At 40.4% G+C, this 20,776-nt stretch overlaps 1 protein-coding gene across 4 annotated transcripts in view; it reads right to left on the bottom strand.

The window, feature by feature from the left end:
- Positions 1–5,145: 5,145 nt before the first annotated feature.
- The window catches only part of VEZT (vezatin, adherens junctions transmembrane protein), a 68,428-nt gene continuing 52,797 nt past the window's right edge, over positions 5,146–20,776 (bottom strand). For 2 of the 4 annotated variants that reach the window (XM_065837113.2, XM_065837121.2), the window contains exon 12: positions 5,146–16,817. In XM_065837113.2, the coding sequence (XP_065693185.1) occupies positions 16,246–16,817 (572 nt within the window). In that variant the 3' untranslated portion in view covers positions 5,146–16,245. Of the gene's footprint in view, positions 16,818–17,096; positions 17,634–20,776 lie in introns of those variants that run through there. The other 2 variants (XM_065837130.2, XM_065837139.2) reach the window with 1 other exon arrangement.

Here is a 20,776-nt window from a genome sequence, read left to right as displayed (position 1 = left end):
CAAATTCCTGGCACGTGGAGCAGAAGCAGTAAGCTGGGCTGTAAATGGCTGGAGGTTTCTTCTCTTATTCTCTGTGCTCGCACCGTAAGCAAGGAAAGAACATGCAGTATTGAGGGAGAACAATAACAGAGATATAGAGAGAGACTGGATGTCAGATCAGAAGGATCTGTGTAATGAGAAATACAATAGGGAAGGGGAAGGAAGACCAGTTATGGGAAGCAAGATAAGGCACTGATTATGAAAAAAAGTAGGAAGCAGGGAAAGAAACCTATGTATAAGTAAAGTATGAGGAAGAAACTGGAATGAGAATAGGAAAATCAAGAGGGAGTCAGGAAATTCAGAACAAATGAATGCAAAGAGTTTGCCTCAAGGGGAAAACTAACAGATATAAAGGAGTATGCATAGCCAGAAGATCAGTAGCTGAGGCCAAATGTTGCTATCACTTCCACCTGCTGACATACACTCAAAACTGTACCCCAAGGAGAGCTTACAGGATTCCCTTTGTTGTGATGCCAACACTGCTCACAACATTGGATTTAAGCAGGGGAGTGGGAAATGAGGACCCATGTCACAGTGGAACATGCATTCAACTGGTCATCACTTCCAAATCTGCACTGCGTTGAGTGCACCTCTCATGCTCAGGCAAAGAGAGCTCTTCACAGTAATGAGACAAGGTACTTGCAAGAAAAATGTTTCAGGGCTAAATAAAATAGTTTTATCATAACTTCTGCCGTGATAGAAAATGTTTTTTTTTTTCCCTCTCCATTACCCACAGGCAAAAGCAGCGTTCTACGTCATGTTCATTAGTGGTTTTATTACAGGGGAATACATATTGCTGTGAGCACAAGATGAAGACAATTCAGTGGTCCTCTGGATTTCCTTCTAGTGAATACATCCATTGTTACTTGAAATGCATTACCCTGCAGTATTCAGAGAGTCTTGACTTGGAGTTCTGCATGCTGAGAGCTTCCATGAAACAAGCCAGATGTTTCCAGTTGTGTAACACTGGGAACATCCCACAACACAAGCAGCTTTGGATAGTACATCAGCTTAAATGATTTTTATAGTTTTAAATTCAATGAAGCCACTTTTCACTTAAACAAAGGCTTCTTTACACAGCCAGAACAACGACCTAGGCTTTCATGTCAGTGAGAATCTGGCCCAACCATGTCACTGTTTCTTTACCGACCAAGAAAAGGCTGATGCTCTCACATGCATTCTTTTTATACCTAATATTTCAACAGGCTTTTCTTCAAGCCCTAATTCTGAGATCATCCATATGTTATATTTGTGTGGAACAGCCTTTGCAACATGTAAAAAAATTATTTATCTTTGCTTGAACTTGCTCTGGGAATTTTGAGTCTGGAGACACTAAAAACAAAAGGCCCCACTCAACAAACTGATCCAAACCCCAAAGAAATGCTGTAAAAATGCAGAAGGCTGCCTCCTTTCAGTTGCTGAGGTCTTTCTACAAAATGCATCACTAATATGACTTCTTTAAGAATTCTAAGTTCTAGCACAAAACTGAATTTGGCTTTTAACTCATCTGGTTTGTTGAGGTTGTCATGATAAGATAATCATCTACAAATGCCAGCTTCGGGAAACATGCAAATGTTTGAGACATCATGAAATACACTTCAGAATCAAAGGCAAGTTCGAAACCGTGAAAACAGAGTTTCCGAACAACTCTGAATTAGCTTTAGTTTGGTTTACTTTTCCAGGGAGATAAAATTACTAATGTTTCAGATTTTGCCCACATTTTGAATCTTTATGGCTTTAAACATCAGGCCATCACCTTTCGTCTTGAGAAAACTGTTTCCAGTGAGATACAGTATTTAAACAGGAAAGTTCATTGCTATTTATAAAAGTGTAGAAGTAGGATATTCCTTAGTAAAAAACAGAAAAAAAAAAAAAAGAAAACAGTAGTTAACATATGCAAAACAAAAAAAAAACCTCAAGCAAACAGCTGTTTTTCCCTATGCCTAATGTATGTGTCTGTGTTCATCTTCAAACACGTCATCTTACACCATACCTCAACTGAAATATTACCGAGATGGCTGGTGGTGAGCTTTGGTAGTCCATGCAGCAGCATGCAAAATGTTGTTTTATACACTCCAGTATGCAGTGTATCTTAGAGGAACTAGAAAAATATGAGTTTTTTTTTTTTAAATTTCTTGAATGAAATGAAATATTTTACATAACAAAGTCATGAAGGTGAAAGCCATCTCTGTAAGTCAAGCTACCTAACAACTTTCTTTGTTTCTCAGCCTCTCATCTTCATTGAGAACAAGAGGTTGCTCTTGCCAGCTCTGCATTTTTTTGTTTTCTTCTTTGGCAGATGTACATTCAAGGAAAGCTACTCTTTGCCAACCATATCTTCAATGGGTACAGCAAATCAACTAAAGACCTTCAAAAACAAATAGCTAAGACAAGGAGTGATTATCGCATGGGTTACTGTCTTCCAGCTGATTTCAAGTTCAGGTATTTTCCTTTCCATCATCATAGGTTTTAATCACTTCATTCTGAGACCTTTGGCTTCTTTGTTCACTTTCTTAAATATAAAGCAGTGTGACTCAGAGCAGCAAGTACAGTAGTCTCAGTATCAATGCATTTGCACCTTTTTAATGTGATTACAAGTTCTCCGTCTTATATATTCCTTCCTGTCCCACTCAGCAGTTAGGACTGTCTCACCCTAATTGCTGAGCTACAGAATAATTTTAAGCCAATCCTGCCAGTTACCGGTAATAAGAAATAAGAAAACAGAGGTGAAGGTCCTGGGCATCTCCCCCGTTTCTTTTGCGCATGTCTGACTATAAAATTTACTTGTTTCCTGGGTGGTTATATTTATTTTGGTACTATCCATAAAAACAAATAATTGCAATTATAGGACGAATTACTTTAGTCAGGTGTCTTCCAGCAACTAGCTTCTTCATTTAATAGTTGCAGGGAAGCCTTGAAAGCATAACCTGGAGAAATTGCAGCAGATGGTCGAATACTTCACAGCCGCATATTGAGCATTCAGCTCACAGAGGGAGCATTCCCAGGAGCTAAAGCGTATACTGCAACAGTTTGCTCTCTTGTACAAGTTTCCAAAGCAGAAACAAAGACAGGCAGAAAGGGGAAATAATCACCACTTTTGCAATGTATTTATTACATAGCTTTTGGGAACCATATCATTGTTTGTAATTTAGTGGTGCTGCAAACCAGCAATCAATCCAGAACTTCGGAGTGCCTGGTATGAAGGAGAAGTCCACTGCATTCCACTATGGATTTAACCAATATATCTTGCAGGGTATGCTGATTATGATAATCTATTAAACTCTTGTTAATAGCTGAGAAGCAGCTGACAGCAGTGACAGCAAAGAAGAACGCAGGATATAGCCCAAAATGAAGTGTGCCATTTTTTGCTGAGCTGCTCTTAGCTGGCTTTGACAGGTCACAGAAAGTCTGTTCCTTTCTTGTATTTCTTTTTACCTTAACCCAACAATGTATTTCATTTATATTGAACCACAGCAGAAAACAGCACATTTTATGGCCATAGCCCATTCTTCTCTGAAGGAAGCTTGTCACTTCACATGTGTACACAAAACAATTACTGGAGTAGTAAAGTCAGGGATTAAATATGACAAGTAATTAAGAGAAGCATTTTCAAATGCATTAATTACTTACCATGCTTTCCCTCTAAGTTGGTGGGGAGCTTTCTTGATTGCAGTCAGGACAGATTTGCTTTAGGCTGGTGGTGTTGCAAACGCTTCTTCAAGTGACTGGAAAGGCTGCACTGCCCTGTGGAATTCTCTGTGCTGGTTCTTCTCTACATCAGAATTTTCCTAAATATTTCCCACTGTGGCCTCTTCACTAAACACAACTTCAGAAGCAAATGTATGCAGTTCCACAGATGGGCATTTACCTAACCTAAATCGAAGAATAACTGATGACACGTGGTCAGAATCAGCATGGTTATTCTACATGGGCGTTTCTGCTTCTTGCTACCACAGCACCATGACAAGAAATCCTACGGTGTTACCACAGGGACATGCCACAGGGTTCTTTCATGCATGGGTTGTAAGCACATAAGTAGGTGCAAGTGGGGGTGCAAAAACAGCCTTAATGAAGGAGAGGGTGGTGAAGAGTCTGAGAGAAAACCAAGGCCAGGTGACATAGCTATTTCCATATACACTACTATAATTATATAGGTGGTGCTCAAGATGTTATTAATTTCATCCTTAAGTGTCTAATTACAGATGAAAGAGCAGGTTCTCCACAAGCGGATGCTCCTGGTATCTTCCCTCTTGCCAGCTGATCTCCTGACCTCAAAAACTGCCAAGTACTCTACACAAAGGTGCACATGCATGTTCTGTTCACTTTATTTCAGTACCTTGGGTCCACTGGGATGGACCTGGGAACTCTTTCCCCCTGCATACCATGCTGTGGAACTGAAACTATTGAGAGTACAGCTGTAGGTCAATGAGTCAAAGAGAGTAGGTCAAAGAGATTAGCATCAGTGAAACATTGAAAATCTTGCTTTTCACTAGGAGGATGAAAGAAATACTATTATTTCTCTGTCTGTTCATGGAGTGATTTCTTGTTTGTAAATCAGCTGTTTCTCTAGTGGAAGAAAGCAAACAGGTCCTACCCTCCATTCACTTTTTCCTCTTGGCCTAGCTGGAAGTTGAGTTAAGCACGGAGACAGCACAGAGAACTCACTGACTTAAGTTGAAGGACACATTTCTAGAAAAAAAAAAGTGCCCTTAGATTCCTCTCCCAAATCTCTCCTCAAAACCTGCTTCAGTCTGGAAGACCACAGGTTTCTTACAATATGTCAGCAGAAACAACCACCCACGAGATGTACAGACTTCATGTTTCAGTACATTTTTTGTGTCCTGTCCATTTGTTTATACCACAGGTATCGCATTCTAAGTTTCTTCTTCACTATCTTATAAAAGTATGGACTGTACTGTAAAAAAAACCCTAGGGAAGCTTAATACAGTAGAGCTGATCACATGTTGTCATCAGTGGAACAATCTAAGTCTGAATGCCTGGCTTTTTAGGACTGGTCTGGCTCCACCTCAACCAGACCCATTACACTAGACCAGGTTACCTGATACGGTGTGAGTATTTCCAATATGAAGCAGCACAGTAGAAGGATGAGAAGAACAGGTTTTAATCAGAGAAAGGAGAAATACAGCAGTACGGCTGATACAAAAAAGTACACAACATAACACAAGTGTCTAATAAATTAGCGGAGAACTTGAGAAACAGGAAGAAAGTTTCAGATGGTTGAAGAAAGAGGCTTGCTCAAAAAGATACAATCTTAAGTCTTCATAGATATATATACATTCTTGGCAGTATAGGAAACATACAGTTCTTACATAGAAAATATTGACGGTCTGAAGTGGTAGTATCAATTCCTGAAGAATATTTGCATATGGTACATTATGAAGAATACACACAGGCAATTTAGCATTCAAAAAATCTCCAAGAAAAGGAAAACATTACGGACCCCTCTTGGTAGACAGGCTTCTCTTTTTATAATAACAGCAGCCATTGGATCTGTTCAGTATTCCATAGGAAAACAAACAAACAAACCTGAAAATAGCAAAGAATAAGCAAGATATTTTGTACCGCACAACAAATTCTGCACCGATTAGGCAGCAAGATTCAATACATAAGAATAAATACTCCTGCCTCACCAAGCTTCCTCTTGCCTTTCGAGATCAAATTATATCCCTTCTTCCCCAGTCATCTCTCCGCTTTCCTTCCTGGGGTTGTGAATTAGGTGAGAGTGAGTCATAACTAAGTGAGAAGAGTGGTCAGTAGCTGTAAACCTTAAAACCAATACAGGGAAAGTTTACAGGAAGAGGTGTGCGCCAGCCACAGCTCCTAACATCAGCAGAACACAGCCTTTGCTCTCATAATAAAGTCTATTATTTATGAGGGAGCCACAAAGCTTCAGATAAAAGGAGCCAGTCTGTTCTGTTGCCACTATTTTGGAACTTTTGAAGTGTACAGATAAAGTCTGTTTCTTAGAGTCATACAGCTAGACAAGTAGAAGACACCCGCAGAGCACCTAAGCCTGGCTCCTAGGTTAAAGATCTACTTTCTGCTAGTTCTCCTCAACCAACACATTATTGTTTCCCTAAAGCCCCACCTAGCTAGCCATTTATGTGACGCTATAAGGGATTTTGCTAATAGTTGTCACATGATTGCACAGCATACAGGTATCTGAAAGATGATGGGAGGGTGCAACTGGAAGCTTATGCCACAAAGAAAAACATTCTTCGTTCAGTCAACACTTATTTAGATGAGAGTAACCGGTGTCCATTACTAAAGTGCTTGTACTAATGAGCCAGCAAAATATACTGCAGGAACTAACTATTGCCAGGATTGCTTAAAATTAATTTCATCTTCAGGATGAAAGAAGAATTATAAATAGAGTAGAGCCAATGAAGTGCTGATGCAGTGTTTATGTGTCCCTGTAAAAGCATTCCCTATTCCATTCAATCATTACTAACTGAAGGATGGATAAGCCACATCCACACCACCTAGGTGGCTGTCAGGAATACAGGATAAGGAGAAAAAGCAATATATGCAGTCATGACGCAGAATTTTACTGCAGATGCTGAAGAAATGAAAGCAACCAAAAAGACTTTTAAAGTGATTAGCATTACAATTGAGAAAACTACTTCTGAAACGGGGGAAACCCAGCCAAAATTTTTTTAAAATAGTCCATCAAATATGTAAAAAAGACTTTAGGTGCTCATTCATATCCATGGGGAAAAGGAAGGAGGTAAAGTGGGAAAGTAAGAAAAAGAGCAACAAAAGAGTTTGGGTGAGAAACTCCATCACAAAGTAAGGGCAGAACCCAGGAATGTCATCCTGCTCCTGCTTACATCCAACCCAGAACGTTAGTTCTTGGAGCCTTCACACAGCCAGCCAGGCCCAGGCTTCATTTCTGCTCTAAGGACCTGCTGAGGCTGAGCTCATCACCTGTGTTTAAAGCAGAACCAGCAACCGGCAGGGTGGGTGCAGAAGAGGCTCCCACTGGAGCCAAACCAGTGCAGTCATAGGAAAGAGACTGACATAAGACAGAGCTCAAAGGAAGAGATATGGAGATGGATTTACATACAGCTTGATACACTAATACAGCAGGACTGAGTTGTCCTGTGGAAGCGAAATGTAGATAAAATAGAGGTTTTTTTAAAAGCGGCTGAAGACTGCCAGTCTGGTGAATGTTTCCTGTCTCCACTTCACACTGAAAAGAAATTGTGGATCCTTCCCAGTGCCTGCAAACTTCAGAGTGTATCACATGTGATTTCCCTCTGTAGCCCTGCCAGACGTCTCTTGCTGCAGTTTGTTCTTTTAAACATTTCCTCTTATATTTTAGCTCTCGTTTATTAACCATTTAAACAGCAGCTTATCAAGTTTCTTTTCTTTCCCTTCCCTGTGGTTTCCTTGGCAATCTGCGCTGCCCTTAGGCCCTGTTTTAGGAAACACTAAGACTTAGCAGGCAGGAAATGCTCAGGAACATGTATTTATTCACATGTTTAAGACAGGGCAGATGGGCATACAGGCACTCACAACAGCTCTGCTGCAAAGCCTCAGTAAGAGAAAAAAAGTTAAACAGCTTTTCTAATTAAAGGTGTAAAATCAGCGTGCATTTAAAATACCTTCACACAGCTCGCTTGGTAGAAGAGAATTCTGTTCTTTTGCCATTAGATACTATAGCAGGAATTATGATTTTGTTTACCTTCTGAGTAATTAGCTGGAAAGTTTGATACGAGGAAAATACCACCTCTTTGCTAGACAAGCCCTTCAATGTGATGCCTGGCAATACACACGTACAATATGAAGTATGTGTTTGTGTGTATACATCTATATATGTGTAAAACTCACACAAACCCCTCAAATTAAGATAAAATCCAGTAATGCTGCTCAAGAAGAATTCAAAATGGTTCAATTTGGGGGAGATTGAGTAGTAAATGTGTTCTGAAAACATGTGCTCTTTGACAGTGAGAAAGGTTTAAGCACAACTGTTGGAACCCAGAGCTTCCAGAGCTCAAGGCCAGGCAGCTGTAGAGCCAAAGCACAATGGCACAGCAGTGGGAGAGCACGTCTCCAACCCCTCCTGCAGGAACAAGCAAGTTTGTTTATGGGAATGCAGACTCAGCCATAATTCTGCCATCCTTCTGTTGGAAAGAACAAGTAAAGCTCACGTAATGAGGAACGTGTGTTGAATGATTGGTCTTGCTGGGGAGACATTACCGTCTTCTGATCATTAAGGGGGGCGATTTCTGGCAGTGAATGTTCTGAAGTCCAGGAAGGAATAGGAGGGCCAGGTTGAAATGTAGGTCAAAGTACCCTGGAAGGAGAGTCAGGACAGACAAGCTACCAGCCCTAAGTATCCTTCTGTTTATGAATTTATGACCAGGAATGCACAGCAGCACCTGGGTGTGGATTCCCCCTAACTTGCCATTTCATAAAGTTTAGACAACGGGTTCAGAAATGAAGGGAAAAAGCGCCTAAGTTCCTAAGGAGTTGGCAGCAGAATGCTGGAGAAAAGATGAAGACTGCTAAGAAAGAGACCACCAGAGGAAAGATGGGACCTGGCAGAAACTGGAGCTTTAAAAGATTCCTGCGGAGTCATGGAGCTTTGGTCAGCACCCCCAGAGTCAGTCACCCCAGAACAAGCCTTTCCAGAAAAGGTCAAACCAGAAGAGAATCTCCAGCATCTGTGTGCCCAGGCCCCACCTTTTGCAGTGTGGCCATTAATGTCTAAGCTTCTATTGGAAATATATCACCTGGTGCATTATAGGTTAGTAACCTAGGTAAGAAACAAACAAAAAAATCCCTCCACAATTGATTTGTGTGGCCTGTGAAGAGGAAAGCTGAGAAAGAAAAAGATAATGAGTGGGATCGCGCATGGCATGGATGCTGCAACACAGCAAAATGGGACAATAAACCCAAAATGCGTGTGGAACATCCCACTCATGTGCAGGTTTCACTCAGCACTGTTCCCTGATCTCGACAAGCTTTGCAGAGCTTGAGCGCACAGGCGCATGTGGTTTATCTGTGAACACTCACGTTAGGACATTAAAAACCTTGAGTACAGTGTCATACTGAGCCGTGCAGGAACAGACAACGTGAACTTGTTTAAATTCAACCAGCTGTGGCTTTGGATAAAAGATCTGCGGGACAATTCATAGGTTTCTGGCTTTTATCCCATAATACATTTAAAGCCCATTGTTATTATTATTTCAGAAACACGGAAATCAAACATTATCAACAGTCCTCATTTATGGTGCTTCCACTGAGATCAAATGGATGATTCTCTGTTAGTCATGACTACTGAAGATATTAAACACTGACTTTTCTCTTTTTGTTTATTTAGGAATGGACCTCTTTTTAATAGCACGAAGTAAAGGAAAGCATTGGTCACTTTCTATTTGGAAATTTGAGATTATTTTCAGCTCTCATCCATGCAGCTGGAGAAGGTCAGGAAGCAATCTCTGAATATTGAGATTTGAGCACAAATCAAGCCAACTACTGACACTTACTTTGAGACCTTGTACTAGAACGGCAGTTATTTCTAAAACACAACTGGTGTTTTTCAGTTAGCCAGAATTGCTTATAAAAGCCAATATATATCACAAGTGTGGTATAATTTTGAGCTGCTATACATTATTGGTTCTGTTTTGACTGTAGTACTCACAGGACTTAAAGTGTCCACCTTCTGTTTCAGTTCTCAAATCAAGAGGGAAATCAGCATACACTTCTAGATCTAGTCATTCCAGTGCTGATGATACAGAAGAATAAAGCTGTGTTACAAACACACACAAAAATAATTCTTGTATTATTTTAAAATCTGAACCTCTTAAGAGTGGTGATAAAGGGAGAGGACCACTGGTGGCAGAGGAACCAGAAAGGTGGAAATAGTAAGCAGAAAAAAAAAAGTGTGATAATTTCAGTTTTACTGGCAGTATAATAAACAGTTTTTAGAGAGCCTGTGAAACAAGACATAACAGGTCTTGGGCAGCCTGGGCCTGAAGAACAAAAAAAGTGGAGTCAAAATGAGTGAGGAAAATCATGAGTGGCATCATTCTCAATCAACACAAAACATGGAGAAGAAGGAAGCAACACATGGAGTTGAGTTCATCATCTCACTTCAGTACAGACACTAATGGTGCCAACTCACAGCATGCAAACATTAATTCAAACTGATTTAAATTGGAGCTCTGGCATTCCTCCCCACCGCCTGGGCACGTGTTCCCTCCTGCTCCCCTGAGATGCTGCAAGTGCCCTTTCAACCACATGATGAATTAGCTGAGGGAAGCAGCTGAAAGTTAAAGCTGTGATGCATTTTCAGCCAGATCCATGTCCTAAATCACTGAGTGGCTACCAAAAGCAGCCTGAAGGAGGGGCTGAGATTGCATGGCCATGGTAGGGCCACGGCAGCCTGGACCTGCATTGGTTTAAACTGCTGTAGAACTGCATCTCCTACAGCAGACCATCCATCAGGCCTTTAACATTTAAAGCTGAGAAGGTATAAAGGTCAAAAATATGCTGATTGTGTGAAAGTATTCCAGTTTTGTTCCTATTCAACCCTTTTAAAATAAGCTACTTCATAAACAAAGAAACAAACCTTTTTCCTCATTCACTAAATGACAGCCTGTTCTTCAGAATCCTGTGTTCAATTCAGAAAGCGTAACATGGGCTAGTGGAGTATTCAAGTTGTCGGGTCAAATTGTATTCGAACAAACTTGTCAAAATCTTGGAGATGACAGCGTGACAGATGAGGCAGAATATCAAGAACTGTTACACATTGATCTGTAGCTCAAACTACAATATATTGCTGTATCCACCTACAAAGCAAAGCACACGGTAGGTAGATTTTACCCCTACCTATGACCGTGCCTTGTTATCGCAGTTACAGTACCATCACCTCTTATCTGATTACTGCACACATTTCCAAGTCAAATAAATCGAAGTGTATTTTTTTGGCATTTAAAATTAAAAACATCTATATGAGGGAATTGATTATAATGAGCAGATGGATTAAGCACACTTCCAAGCATTTTAAAAATTAGCCACAGCAGCTTTCAGTTCGATCTCAGATATCCATATATCCATATTCTTGTGTGATAATAAATTTTGTGACACATGCTTATTCAGAGATCAGAACAGCCCTGAAAAATCAAGATGAAATTTAAACAAGTGTTGTTTGGCATCTTTAGTTTGTGTTAGACCAGGTGGCAGCTGTTGGAAGATCATTTTGATTTAACAACTTTTTGTTTTGTTAGCGAAGAAAAACACTGTCCAGCCAAATCCTGCTGACAGTGAATAAATATTTCTCCTCCATTAGACCAAATATTTTCATTTGTCATCCTAATAGCTAGGGGTAAAAGATCTGAAAATATTTTTTTCCTATATGGACTCAAAAATACTTGAAATGTTCAGTGTTTTATGGGAGGCGATTATTACTCCATGCTCAGCGCTGCTGAGGTTATGTCTGCGGTACCACCCTGCACTTTGGTCATGATACTTCAAAAACTGGACAGATTCCTAAGGAAAGCAACCAAATCTTCTGGAAAATGACTGAGAGAAGTGGGCTTGCTCAGTCTAAATAAGAAAATTAAAAAATGTTATTGACAAATCTTCTCATTTGTAAAAGACTGGAATAAAATTGAGCACATACTGGCATTGGGACTAGTCATAATTGACCAAACATGTAACTGAACAAATTTATGGAAGAGAATTCCATCAGGACCTGTTAAGCTGATAACCCCCACCAGTGGCTCAAGAAGTCCCTGAGCCACAAATCGATGGGGAACATCCTGGGGAAACATCAGTACATGATCTCCCTTTCTCACACTCTTCTCTCAGTACCTACTGTTAGTCTCTGTCCCAGACAAGATCCCCGAGTAGCTCGACCCTTTACACTGACCAGATACCTTTCTCACCCTCTGCCCTGTTCTTCAGATGAAACACTATGAAAACCAGTGACTTCTAAAGAGCAGTGAGCCCTGGGAATAAGTCACTTGCAGAGCAACATCAGCCCTTCACCTAAATACTTTAAAGAACAAGGGCAGTTCAGTGTGCTTGACCCCTTGTTTCTGTTAAAACAAACAAACAAACAAACAAACAAAAGACAGACTGCAAGTTTACAAAGTTCAGTGTGGGCCAACAACTCCACAGAGTCTACCATCTCTGCTTTTTATACTAGCAAATAATAAGACAGTTGCAAATTCTGCACTCAGATGCATATAAAATTTCTAGTATTGTAAACAGTCAGGTCACAAACACATGAACGTGCACAGGACAAAGTCTGAAACCTCAGTAAAACTGGCTACTCTGCCAGATTTCATCAAGTATTTGGATAACGAAGTGCACGATTCATTGATGCCCAGTAATCCTCTGTCAGGAGTAAAACTATCTCATTACTGCAACTGATAGCGGAAACTTTCACGTTTGTGGATCTTGTGTATAGTTGATGCAGGCACATTTGACACCATTTGAATGACTCTCCATTATCTGTAATTCTCAAAATATGCTTCCATTACAGCACTGTTTCATTTGTCATGAAGGACACTTCAACAAAGAGACAAGTAATCTTTATATCATAGATCTTTGTCTACATTTAAGCCTTTACCTACTTCTTTAGCTGTAAAGATGACATAAAACATGTAGTGTTAGACTGCAGTCCAACCTAAGAAGGAAATACCACCCTTGGAGTGCTGTCCAGGTAGGTCAGGAGGATAAGAAATTATTTAACCCTATATAATTACTTGCTTCTTTACAACTTCACAGAGCTGCTAATTGGAAATGGAATAGGGAAGATGCACTTCTCGTTAGCCGTGCTCTTCATAATGAATTTTGGCTGCTGCTATCCTTTGGCATAACCCATTATTTAGTGTGGATTTCCTGATTAACATGTTTCAAAAAGTTACAGAGTTCTAGGAGGTAAATGTTCTGTTTACACAAAAATCCCTATCTAGGGTAATGAGCCAAAGAACACAGGGCAGCATTCAGACCTTGACAAGCTCAATATATTAACACAACTCCTTAGCACTAATGCACACTTCAGTGTGGTGATATATATTATTTTAAATGCAACAATAAATTGTGATTGCCAAGAAATCTGTCAGGTTCTTCAAGCAACCTACAGTATGTGTGCGCAGTCCTGTCAAATGACATAATTATGAGTAAATGTGGATTATAACAGACATAATATATGTAGATGGAACCTGGTTATCAAATCAAGAGAAGCCATGCTTTGTGTGCTGTACACTCTTAGCCACATTTTTTCTGCAGGAGAATATTAAATAAATCAAAATAAATGACCTGATGGCTGATATATACGTATGTGTTGAGAAGCAGAGAAAGCAAGTGAGCCCAGGTGTTCATATGTGCAGCTTCTAAGACTGCATCAAGTAAGACCATGGAAATCAGTTAAATTGCTTGTAGAAAACCTGTTTGTTCAAAGGAGGGTCAGAACTTTCTCCAAAAAGTCATCCTTTGATCATACCCATGTCTAACGTCAAGCCTGTAATTTCACACTACCCCATCTTTGCCAATAATGTAAATGTGAGCAATCCGGACTCTCCTGCCAGCAGCACAGTATGTGCTGATACAGCTGGTTGGAAGTAAATGATGTGAACTTCATCACTGCAACAAGAACAGTGAAAAATAACCCCTAAAAATGGTGAATTTTTGACCAAAAGGAACTTGGTGAGCTGGTTTACAACATGGCCACAAAGAGCCGTGTTGACTCAGCTGACGGATGAAAATGAACAACTAATGATAGATGGAGCTTCTTAGGCCAGTTTCATCACCAAGACCAGCGGATGATAAAACGAGGTCCCAAGTGAGCTGCCAAAGTCGGTTCTCCAGGTCTTTTGCTATGTGCTGCAGCAAAAGAATAAACAGCTACCAACTTTAATAAAAGGAAGATCTGAAACTTATTTTAGTAGCCATGTGAAGCACTCATGCTACTAGCAGCTTTATCCAAAACTATGAGGACAGCGATCATTCATATCCTAAATCTGATCATTTTTTCAAGTTGGTATCGTAGCTATACACGTTGTAAACTAAGATTTGGATGCCATGGGAAAAGTTCAGGACTATCAGCTCTAGGATACACAACATCAGATCATGAGATGCTGGTGGATTAGGTCATGGAAAAGTATGAATGGAACATACATTTAGGCAGTCAGAACAATTAGATAGGAACAAAAAATATCTGGGCACTTTGTGAACTCAAGGATCTCAAGTCAAGCATGAGGAAGACTTCTTTTTCAGAAGCATGGACAATGCTTCAAACACGATTTATCCAAAGCAGTTGTTCTAGACTTAAGGTAAAAAAAATTGCTTACCACAGAGAAAATAAAACAGTGTTTCATCAATTTAGTCTAACCTTTACAGATTATAGAAGAATATACCACTAAGAGGAGGCCTTGCTTCTGAATATACTATGAGAAGCATCTATTTTTTTCTTTTACAAGTTCCCCAAGACATCACTCATTCAGCTTCCAGTCACTTATATAAAATTAAGGGCACAGAACACCGTGTTACTGGTTAATGAAGAACCGTAAAACATTCTCTTCTCTAAAACTATGTGCGATGGAGAAGACAGGTATTATACTGTGAAAGAGTAGTGTAAGTCACATACTCCCTTCTCTATCAGTTGATATTTACCTCCTAGGGTTTGTAAAAAAATCCACATATTTAACAGTGTTCATACAAAATCACTGATAGAAGAGAGGGAGGTTGAAAGAAAGCACTTGTTTTCTGCCATATGGTGAAGAGTTTCACCCTTACCTGCTGCCCTTCACCAGCTTCCCCACTCCCCACAACAGCATCCTAGGGAAGATCCTGCTCCGAACCACTTCCGTCTAAACCCCCTTTATTCTACAGTAAATACTCTAAGGAACTGATGAGGTGTTTTGTGACTGGAAATGTGTTCAGGTCAGAGTAGAGTATTCCATACAAAGGGGTGGCTCTCTCACCATGAGAGACGTGAGACCTTTGCTTCATTTGGTGCCAGAGGGTAAAAGGAAGAGAAGGCAGTGAAACCACTAACCAGCTCCTCTGGGGGGTGAGCATCAGGTCGCTGCTCCTTGTAACATCGCCACAGAGAAAAAAACGAGCTGCATAACCTCGTACCAAACATCCAGACTTCAGCGTCAACTAAGTTACAAAATACACTTTAGAAAATACACAATTCATGTTCCCTCCACGGATTCTTAAATGTACAGGTTATAGTTGTGATCTAAGGAATAACGAAAGAACATTAGGGAAAAGCAAACATGTTGTTAAACACTCAGACAGTTTTGCTTTAAGAAAATTACTTCAGGACATAAACAAAAATGTACAATCATTAAATCAAACAATTATATTAAGGCTCAGTTTACAAAAGGTTAACAAATAATTAATAGCTGTTTTAATAAACAGGTATTTACTTCTTATCTATTATCAATCCAACAGATAGCTTCTAGCTTTCTACAGTACCTACACATTCCTCTAACATGAATTACAACATCTAGAAATCATTTATTAACCCTTCATAAAATTCTAAATAAACCTTAATATGAAGCATGACTAACTTCATACTATTTCAGCCTCATACTTCATGACACATTGAATACTAGCTCTTTCAAGTTTTTATTTAAAATTCTACATTTTAGTTGGGAGCCACGTCACTAGCCACAGAATCACAAATGCCTACGGTGGCTTTGCCAACGCACTGCAGACACCAGAAGTGAAACCAAAGCGGTGGGGGAAGATCACAGGGAACAGTTCAGGTTCTTCCAAAAGAAATGTTCTGGCTTTTTTGTTGGAACAAACATTGATACCATGACAACAGAATCACAGAGAGAGAAAAAAAAACCAAACCAAAACGGAGTCTGTTGTAATTCAATATGTTGTTTTTCCTTCTTTTTAGAAAAACAAAACAAACCCACAATACATTAAAATATAAATAAATAAAACAGAAAACACAAAGGTAAATTCCAAAACCCACCACTAGGATCTTAAAAAGGCGTCAGCCAACTATTTCTTGGATGCGGCCTAAACTTCTCTTACCTGCAAATTTTCAGTGTATTTAGAAGTCCTATTTAGTGTATCAGACTTAGGGAACAAGATATGTTAGATTTAGGTCTCCTTCCTTTCCCTCCAGTATTTGCATCTTCAGCCCCCCAGTTTTTTCCCATCAAATTGCCTGCTATTAGTTTAACAAAGTTCAGCTCAGACTTATACTTTTCCTTCCCTTTCAGAGCCTCTGTCTTCATTCTCACAATCCTCCTCAAGGTCTTTACACTCCTGTGTCTTCTCTTCCTCCTCCTCTTCCTCATCTCCAAAAGTCTCTTCTTGCATTGTAGTAAAAGCAAAAGACCTGGCAGCAACTTGTGCAGCCAGACCAGATGTGAAGTTTAAATCTGTTGATATGTGGAGCTGGGCCAGCCTCTGCTTAATTTTTGAATGTAACGCATCCTTAGATGGAGACTCTGAAACCTCCACTCCATCCGTATCACTCAGCTTGAGTTCTTCAACTTCCCTTTCATGCTGATAACACATTCTTTCTCCGGCCCCTGTAGGAACACCTTCAGCAGTAGTACTGCCTTTGTTTTTCTCCATCTCAGGATCTTCATGCAAATATTCTGTCCTGCTTTTATCAGTAGCATTCACTTCTGGATTCGAGTCTTTTTCTTCAGAGTTATCACAACTTTGGCTGCAGTCCTGCTTTTCTGTATCTGAATTCATATGTGATTCCAAATTATTTAGTAGCTTCAGCGGCTCTACAGGAGACAAGGGTTTCACTGCAGCTTAAAAAGGGGGAAAAAAAATTAAATGACAACTAAAAGCAAGCTGCTATATATAAATAATTTATTTGTGTCTGAAAAGATGCAAGGGTGTAAGGGTCAAAATGGCTTAAAAAAACCCCAACAAACAAAACCAAAACAACAGAAACAAAAAACACAATCAAACAAAACTTAAAATAAACCAGTGTTTTCTAACGGCAAAGCTGAAGTGAAATGTGATAGCTACTTGTTGTAACTACTCCTTCAAATCTGTGATGTGAAGAGACAACACAAAATTGATGATGTTTAAAACTGGCATCAAACACAGATGATGCATTCAGTGTTAAAAGTAGAAAACAAGTACAACTACTGCACTGTATACAGATTTGAACTGTCTTCATTTTAACCAACACTTTACCTAATCCAATAAAGACAGCTGGTACAGGAACAAGTCCTTATAGGCAGTATCTGATCTCATACACCACAACATAGAAATACAACACGTATTCATACAGGCAGGTAAGGTGTCCTCACAAATAAAGTCTGGTTTAATTTAGCCTCTCTTGAAGTTAGTAGCAGCAGCGAGTCCCATTGCCAGCAACGGGATGCTTGCCAGGAAGTGTCTCCTCCCAGTGTTAAGGGTTAGTATAACTCGGTACAATCACTTCTTGAAGAACAGACGTCTTTCGTTTTAAGAAAACGATATAATGTCCATTTCCAAGTAACAGATTCCCTAAACTGCAGTAGCTCCATTAGAGTAGCAGCGCGAACATAAATGAGAGCGGCAACAGCAGATTCCCAAGTAGCATTTCCCTTTCTAATTCCATTCTGACTTTACCCCTGTAAGCAGAGATGAAAATAACTCTGGGAAAGACATAAACTTTTCACGGGAAACAAAAAGTACCATATTAGGGTTTTTCCATCGCATCCTATTTCAGTAATATTTACTTCAGCTAGCTCAAGGCAGGCGTATCATTATGGTTGTTACATTGATAATTATTGTCATTAGCATACTGAGAGACTGTGGCTTTGAATTTGTATTATATTGTTTGTTTTAAAACCTTACGTACCAAAGGAGCACTGCATCCGACTCATCTCAGTTCTTAACGGGGTAGTTCTTTCCCCATCTTGTAAAAAACATGCTGCTGCTTATTTCTTCCCATTTGCTCAAAGAGGCAGGAATATGCAGAGTAATCTTATCACTTAGGAACAAACTTCTTGCCTGCTTCCTTCCAAGAATACTTCCAAAGCCAAAACTTCTCAAACGAATAAATAGATACTTCAGATTGGTAGCTGGCCAATTCACTGAGTTGATTAGGTAATAAGCAAGGTGGAATTCGTCTATTCTCAGTGTGTAGCTTTCCAAATCCAAGAAACAGCTGTATGAGAACTGTTGTATGGACAAGGTGGGAGCAGGGGAAACAGCTGGGTACAACGCAACCACTGACAGAATTAACTTTTCAGGGAGGAGAAGGGTCAGGGAAAGGCTACAAGTGACTCTGCACCAGAAGAAAGTTGTTTTACAGATGTCTGACAAATGAAAATGAAGCCAGTAACAACTTCACAGACCTCACTGACTGGCTCAACAGGGTGCCAAAGGACCCAAACCAGAAGCTCCCCTACACTCCTGTACATTACCCATGACCAGACTGTAAGCTGTATTACCACAGTGCTGGTCTTGGGCAAATGTGCTTTAGCCTGTTGCTCTGCTAAGATGATGTTTTTCTTCGGGAATCCGACCTCTCATCTCCAGTTGACTTCATGCTTCATTCTTTGAACATATTGATTTGTTTGGTGCTGACCTCTTTGATGTGGAAACCCTGACCAGCCCTTCCTTCAACAAACCAAAGACCCTAACAAATCAGAATGGCTTGCTGGGTGCCTCCACTAACAGATTAAAGCCTTTGAATATCTCAGGATCTTTGTTCATAACAATCACAAGTTAGGAGAACACAAAATTTCTGGAATACTATTGTCCTGTAAAAGCAGGGCTACGGAAATATGTGATATCACGGCCGTTCATTGGCTTGGGCCAATGGAGACAAGAATATGAACATTTCTGGGTTTAAATCTTCAAGATAAAGCAAACCACAAATGTGGAAAGCACAGCTCACAGAAAGTTTCTTTAAGGAATGACTCGTGTGCATGAATCAATTAAAGTCTGCAGCTGTAATCTGATGGGGTCCATATTTAGCTGACTTGGGTTTTTTTTTTTTAAGAAAAAAATGTAGAAATTCCTTAAAAAACAGTAGAAGATGTTATGTCTGCCATCCATGTCAGTCTTTCAGATTAGACACAGTCTCTGAGCCAAAGGAGACAATATTAATTATTTCATGAACTGCCCTCATGTTTTCCAGTTTTGTACAGGATGGAAGTAATCAATGATTAGTCTTAGGCAGCTGGAGGAAATCACACTTTCCTCCCTCCCCGCCATTGAATCTCTAATCCTAAACCAAGGTAAAATCTATACAGGGATGGAAAGGAGAAATGGAGAGGAGAAAGGAGGAGACGGGAGGAGAGGGGAGGGGAGGGGAGCGGGGAGGGGGGAGGGGAGGGGAGGGGAGGGGAGGGGAGGGGAGGGGAGGGGAGGGGAGGGGAGGGGAGGGGAGGGGAGGGGAGGGGAGGGGAGGGGAGGGGAGGGGAGGGGAGGGGAGGGGAGGGGAGGGGAAAGGAGGAGATGGAGAGGAGAGGAGAGGAGAGGAGAGGAGAGGAGAGGAGAGGAGAGGAGAGGAGAGGAGAGGGGAGGGGAGGGGAGCGGGGAGGAGAGGAGAGGAGAGGAGAGGAGAGGAGAGGAGAGGAGAGGAGAGGAGAGGAGAGGAGAGGAGAGGAGAGGAGAGGAGAGGAGAGGAGAGGAGAGGAGAGGAGAGGAGAGGAGAGGAGAGGAGAGGAGAGGAGAGAGGAGAAAGACTTGGCTTGTGGGTGAACAGCTACTGAAGATGACAGTCAGCTGCCTCTTTCCAGCTGCAGTAGTAAATGGCCCGAGGACACTGATGCAGACAGACTAACCGAGATAAGGACATACCCTATGCAAGCTCTCCTGACAAGGACTCTTTCTGCAGCAATCACTGGATCTGTCAAGACTTGAACTAGAGGCAGGATTCCTTCCTTCTCCCTTCAACAGGGAGGAAAGGAAGACTTGAAGATATTTATGTGAAGAGTTGTGTGCTTGTCACATCTAGCACCAGAAGGACAATATAGAATTCCTACTCTTGAGCAGGCTCTGATGCAATCTCATACCTTAGTTTTTTAAACTCAAACTAGGAGTCAAAACCAACAGCCAAGTGATTTCTTTGACTGTAGTTGTAGCTAAATGGACATAAAGAACAGAGTTGTGAAGAAGAGAGATTTTTGTGTGTTTGATGTAAAAAGAAACAGTCTCATAAATAGGTATAGTCTGTTACTGTGTGTTCCCACTGAACTATTGAAAGATGTAACCCATGGTCTTTTTTTCTGGTAGACACTAGAAGAGGCAGAATCCTCAGATATTTTGCCAGACTTGAGGGTTGTTTTTCACAACACAGAAAACAAAATTTTTAGAGGGCTTTTCCTAACCTATCTTTAAAGAGGAAGGATTGAAAATGGGAAAAAGGGAAAGACAAACTAGTGCCAGTTTTAAAGATAATAAATCAATCAGCTCAATCAGTGAAAGGAACTAAGTTGTACTCAGTCTTATTGCTGGAACAGAGACAGACTGTTGTGTTGAGGCAAGAAAAATTTTCATATTCCTGCCTTCAAGTGCAAGTGGATGGAGCTACCCAGCAGCCCTCAGAGTTAGTAAAGGCTTGTTTGGAAGAACTCTTCTTGTTAGGGTTTTTATTTTCAATTGAAACTATATTCTGTGTTCTCCCTCTCTCATAGAAACAAAAGCCAGTCTTACTCTTTCATGAGCCTTAAATATTTTGAAGTCTAGCTCTTCACTTCAACCTACAAATTTTTGTAAGTCTGGGATAATTTCTGACGGTTTCTTTAAATTCTGAAAAGTA

Source organism: Patagioenas fasciata, chromosome 1 (genome assembly GCF_037038585.1).
Source record: "Patagioenas fasciata isolate bPatFas1 chromosome 1, bPatFas1.hap1, whole genome shotgun sequence".
NCBI classification, from domain to species: domain Eukaryota; kingdom Metazoa; phylum Chordata; class Aves; order Columbiformes; family Columbidae; genus Patagioenas; species Patagioenas fasciata.
Note: the sequence above shows the minus strand (reverse complement) of the source record. Positions and strands in the feature narration are given on the sequence as shown.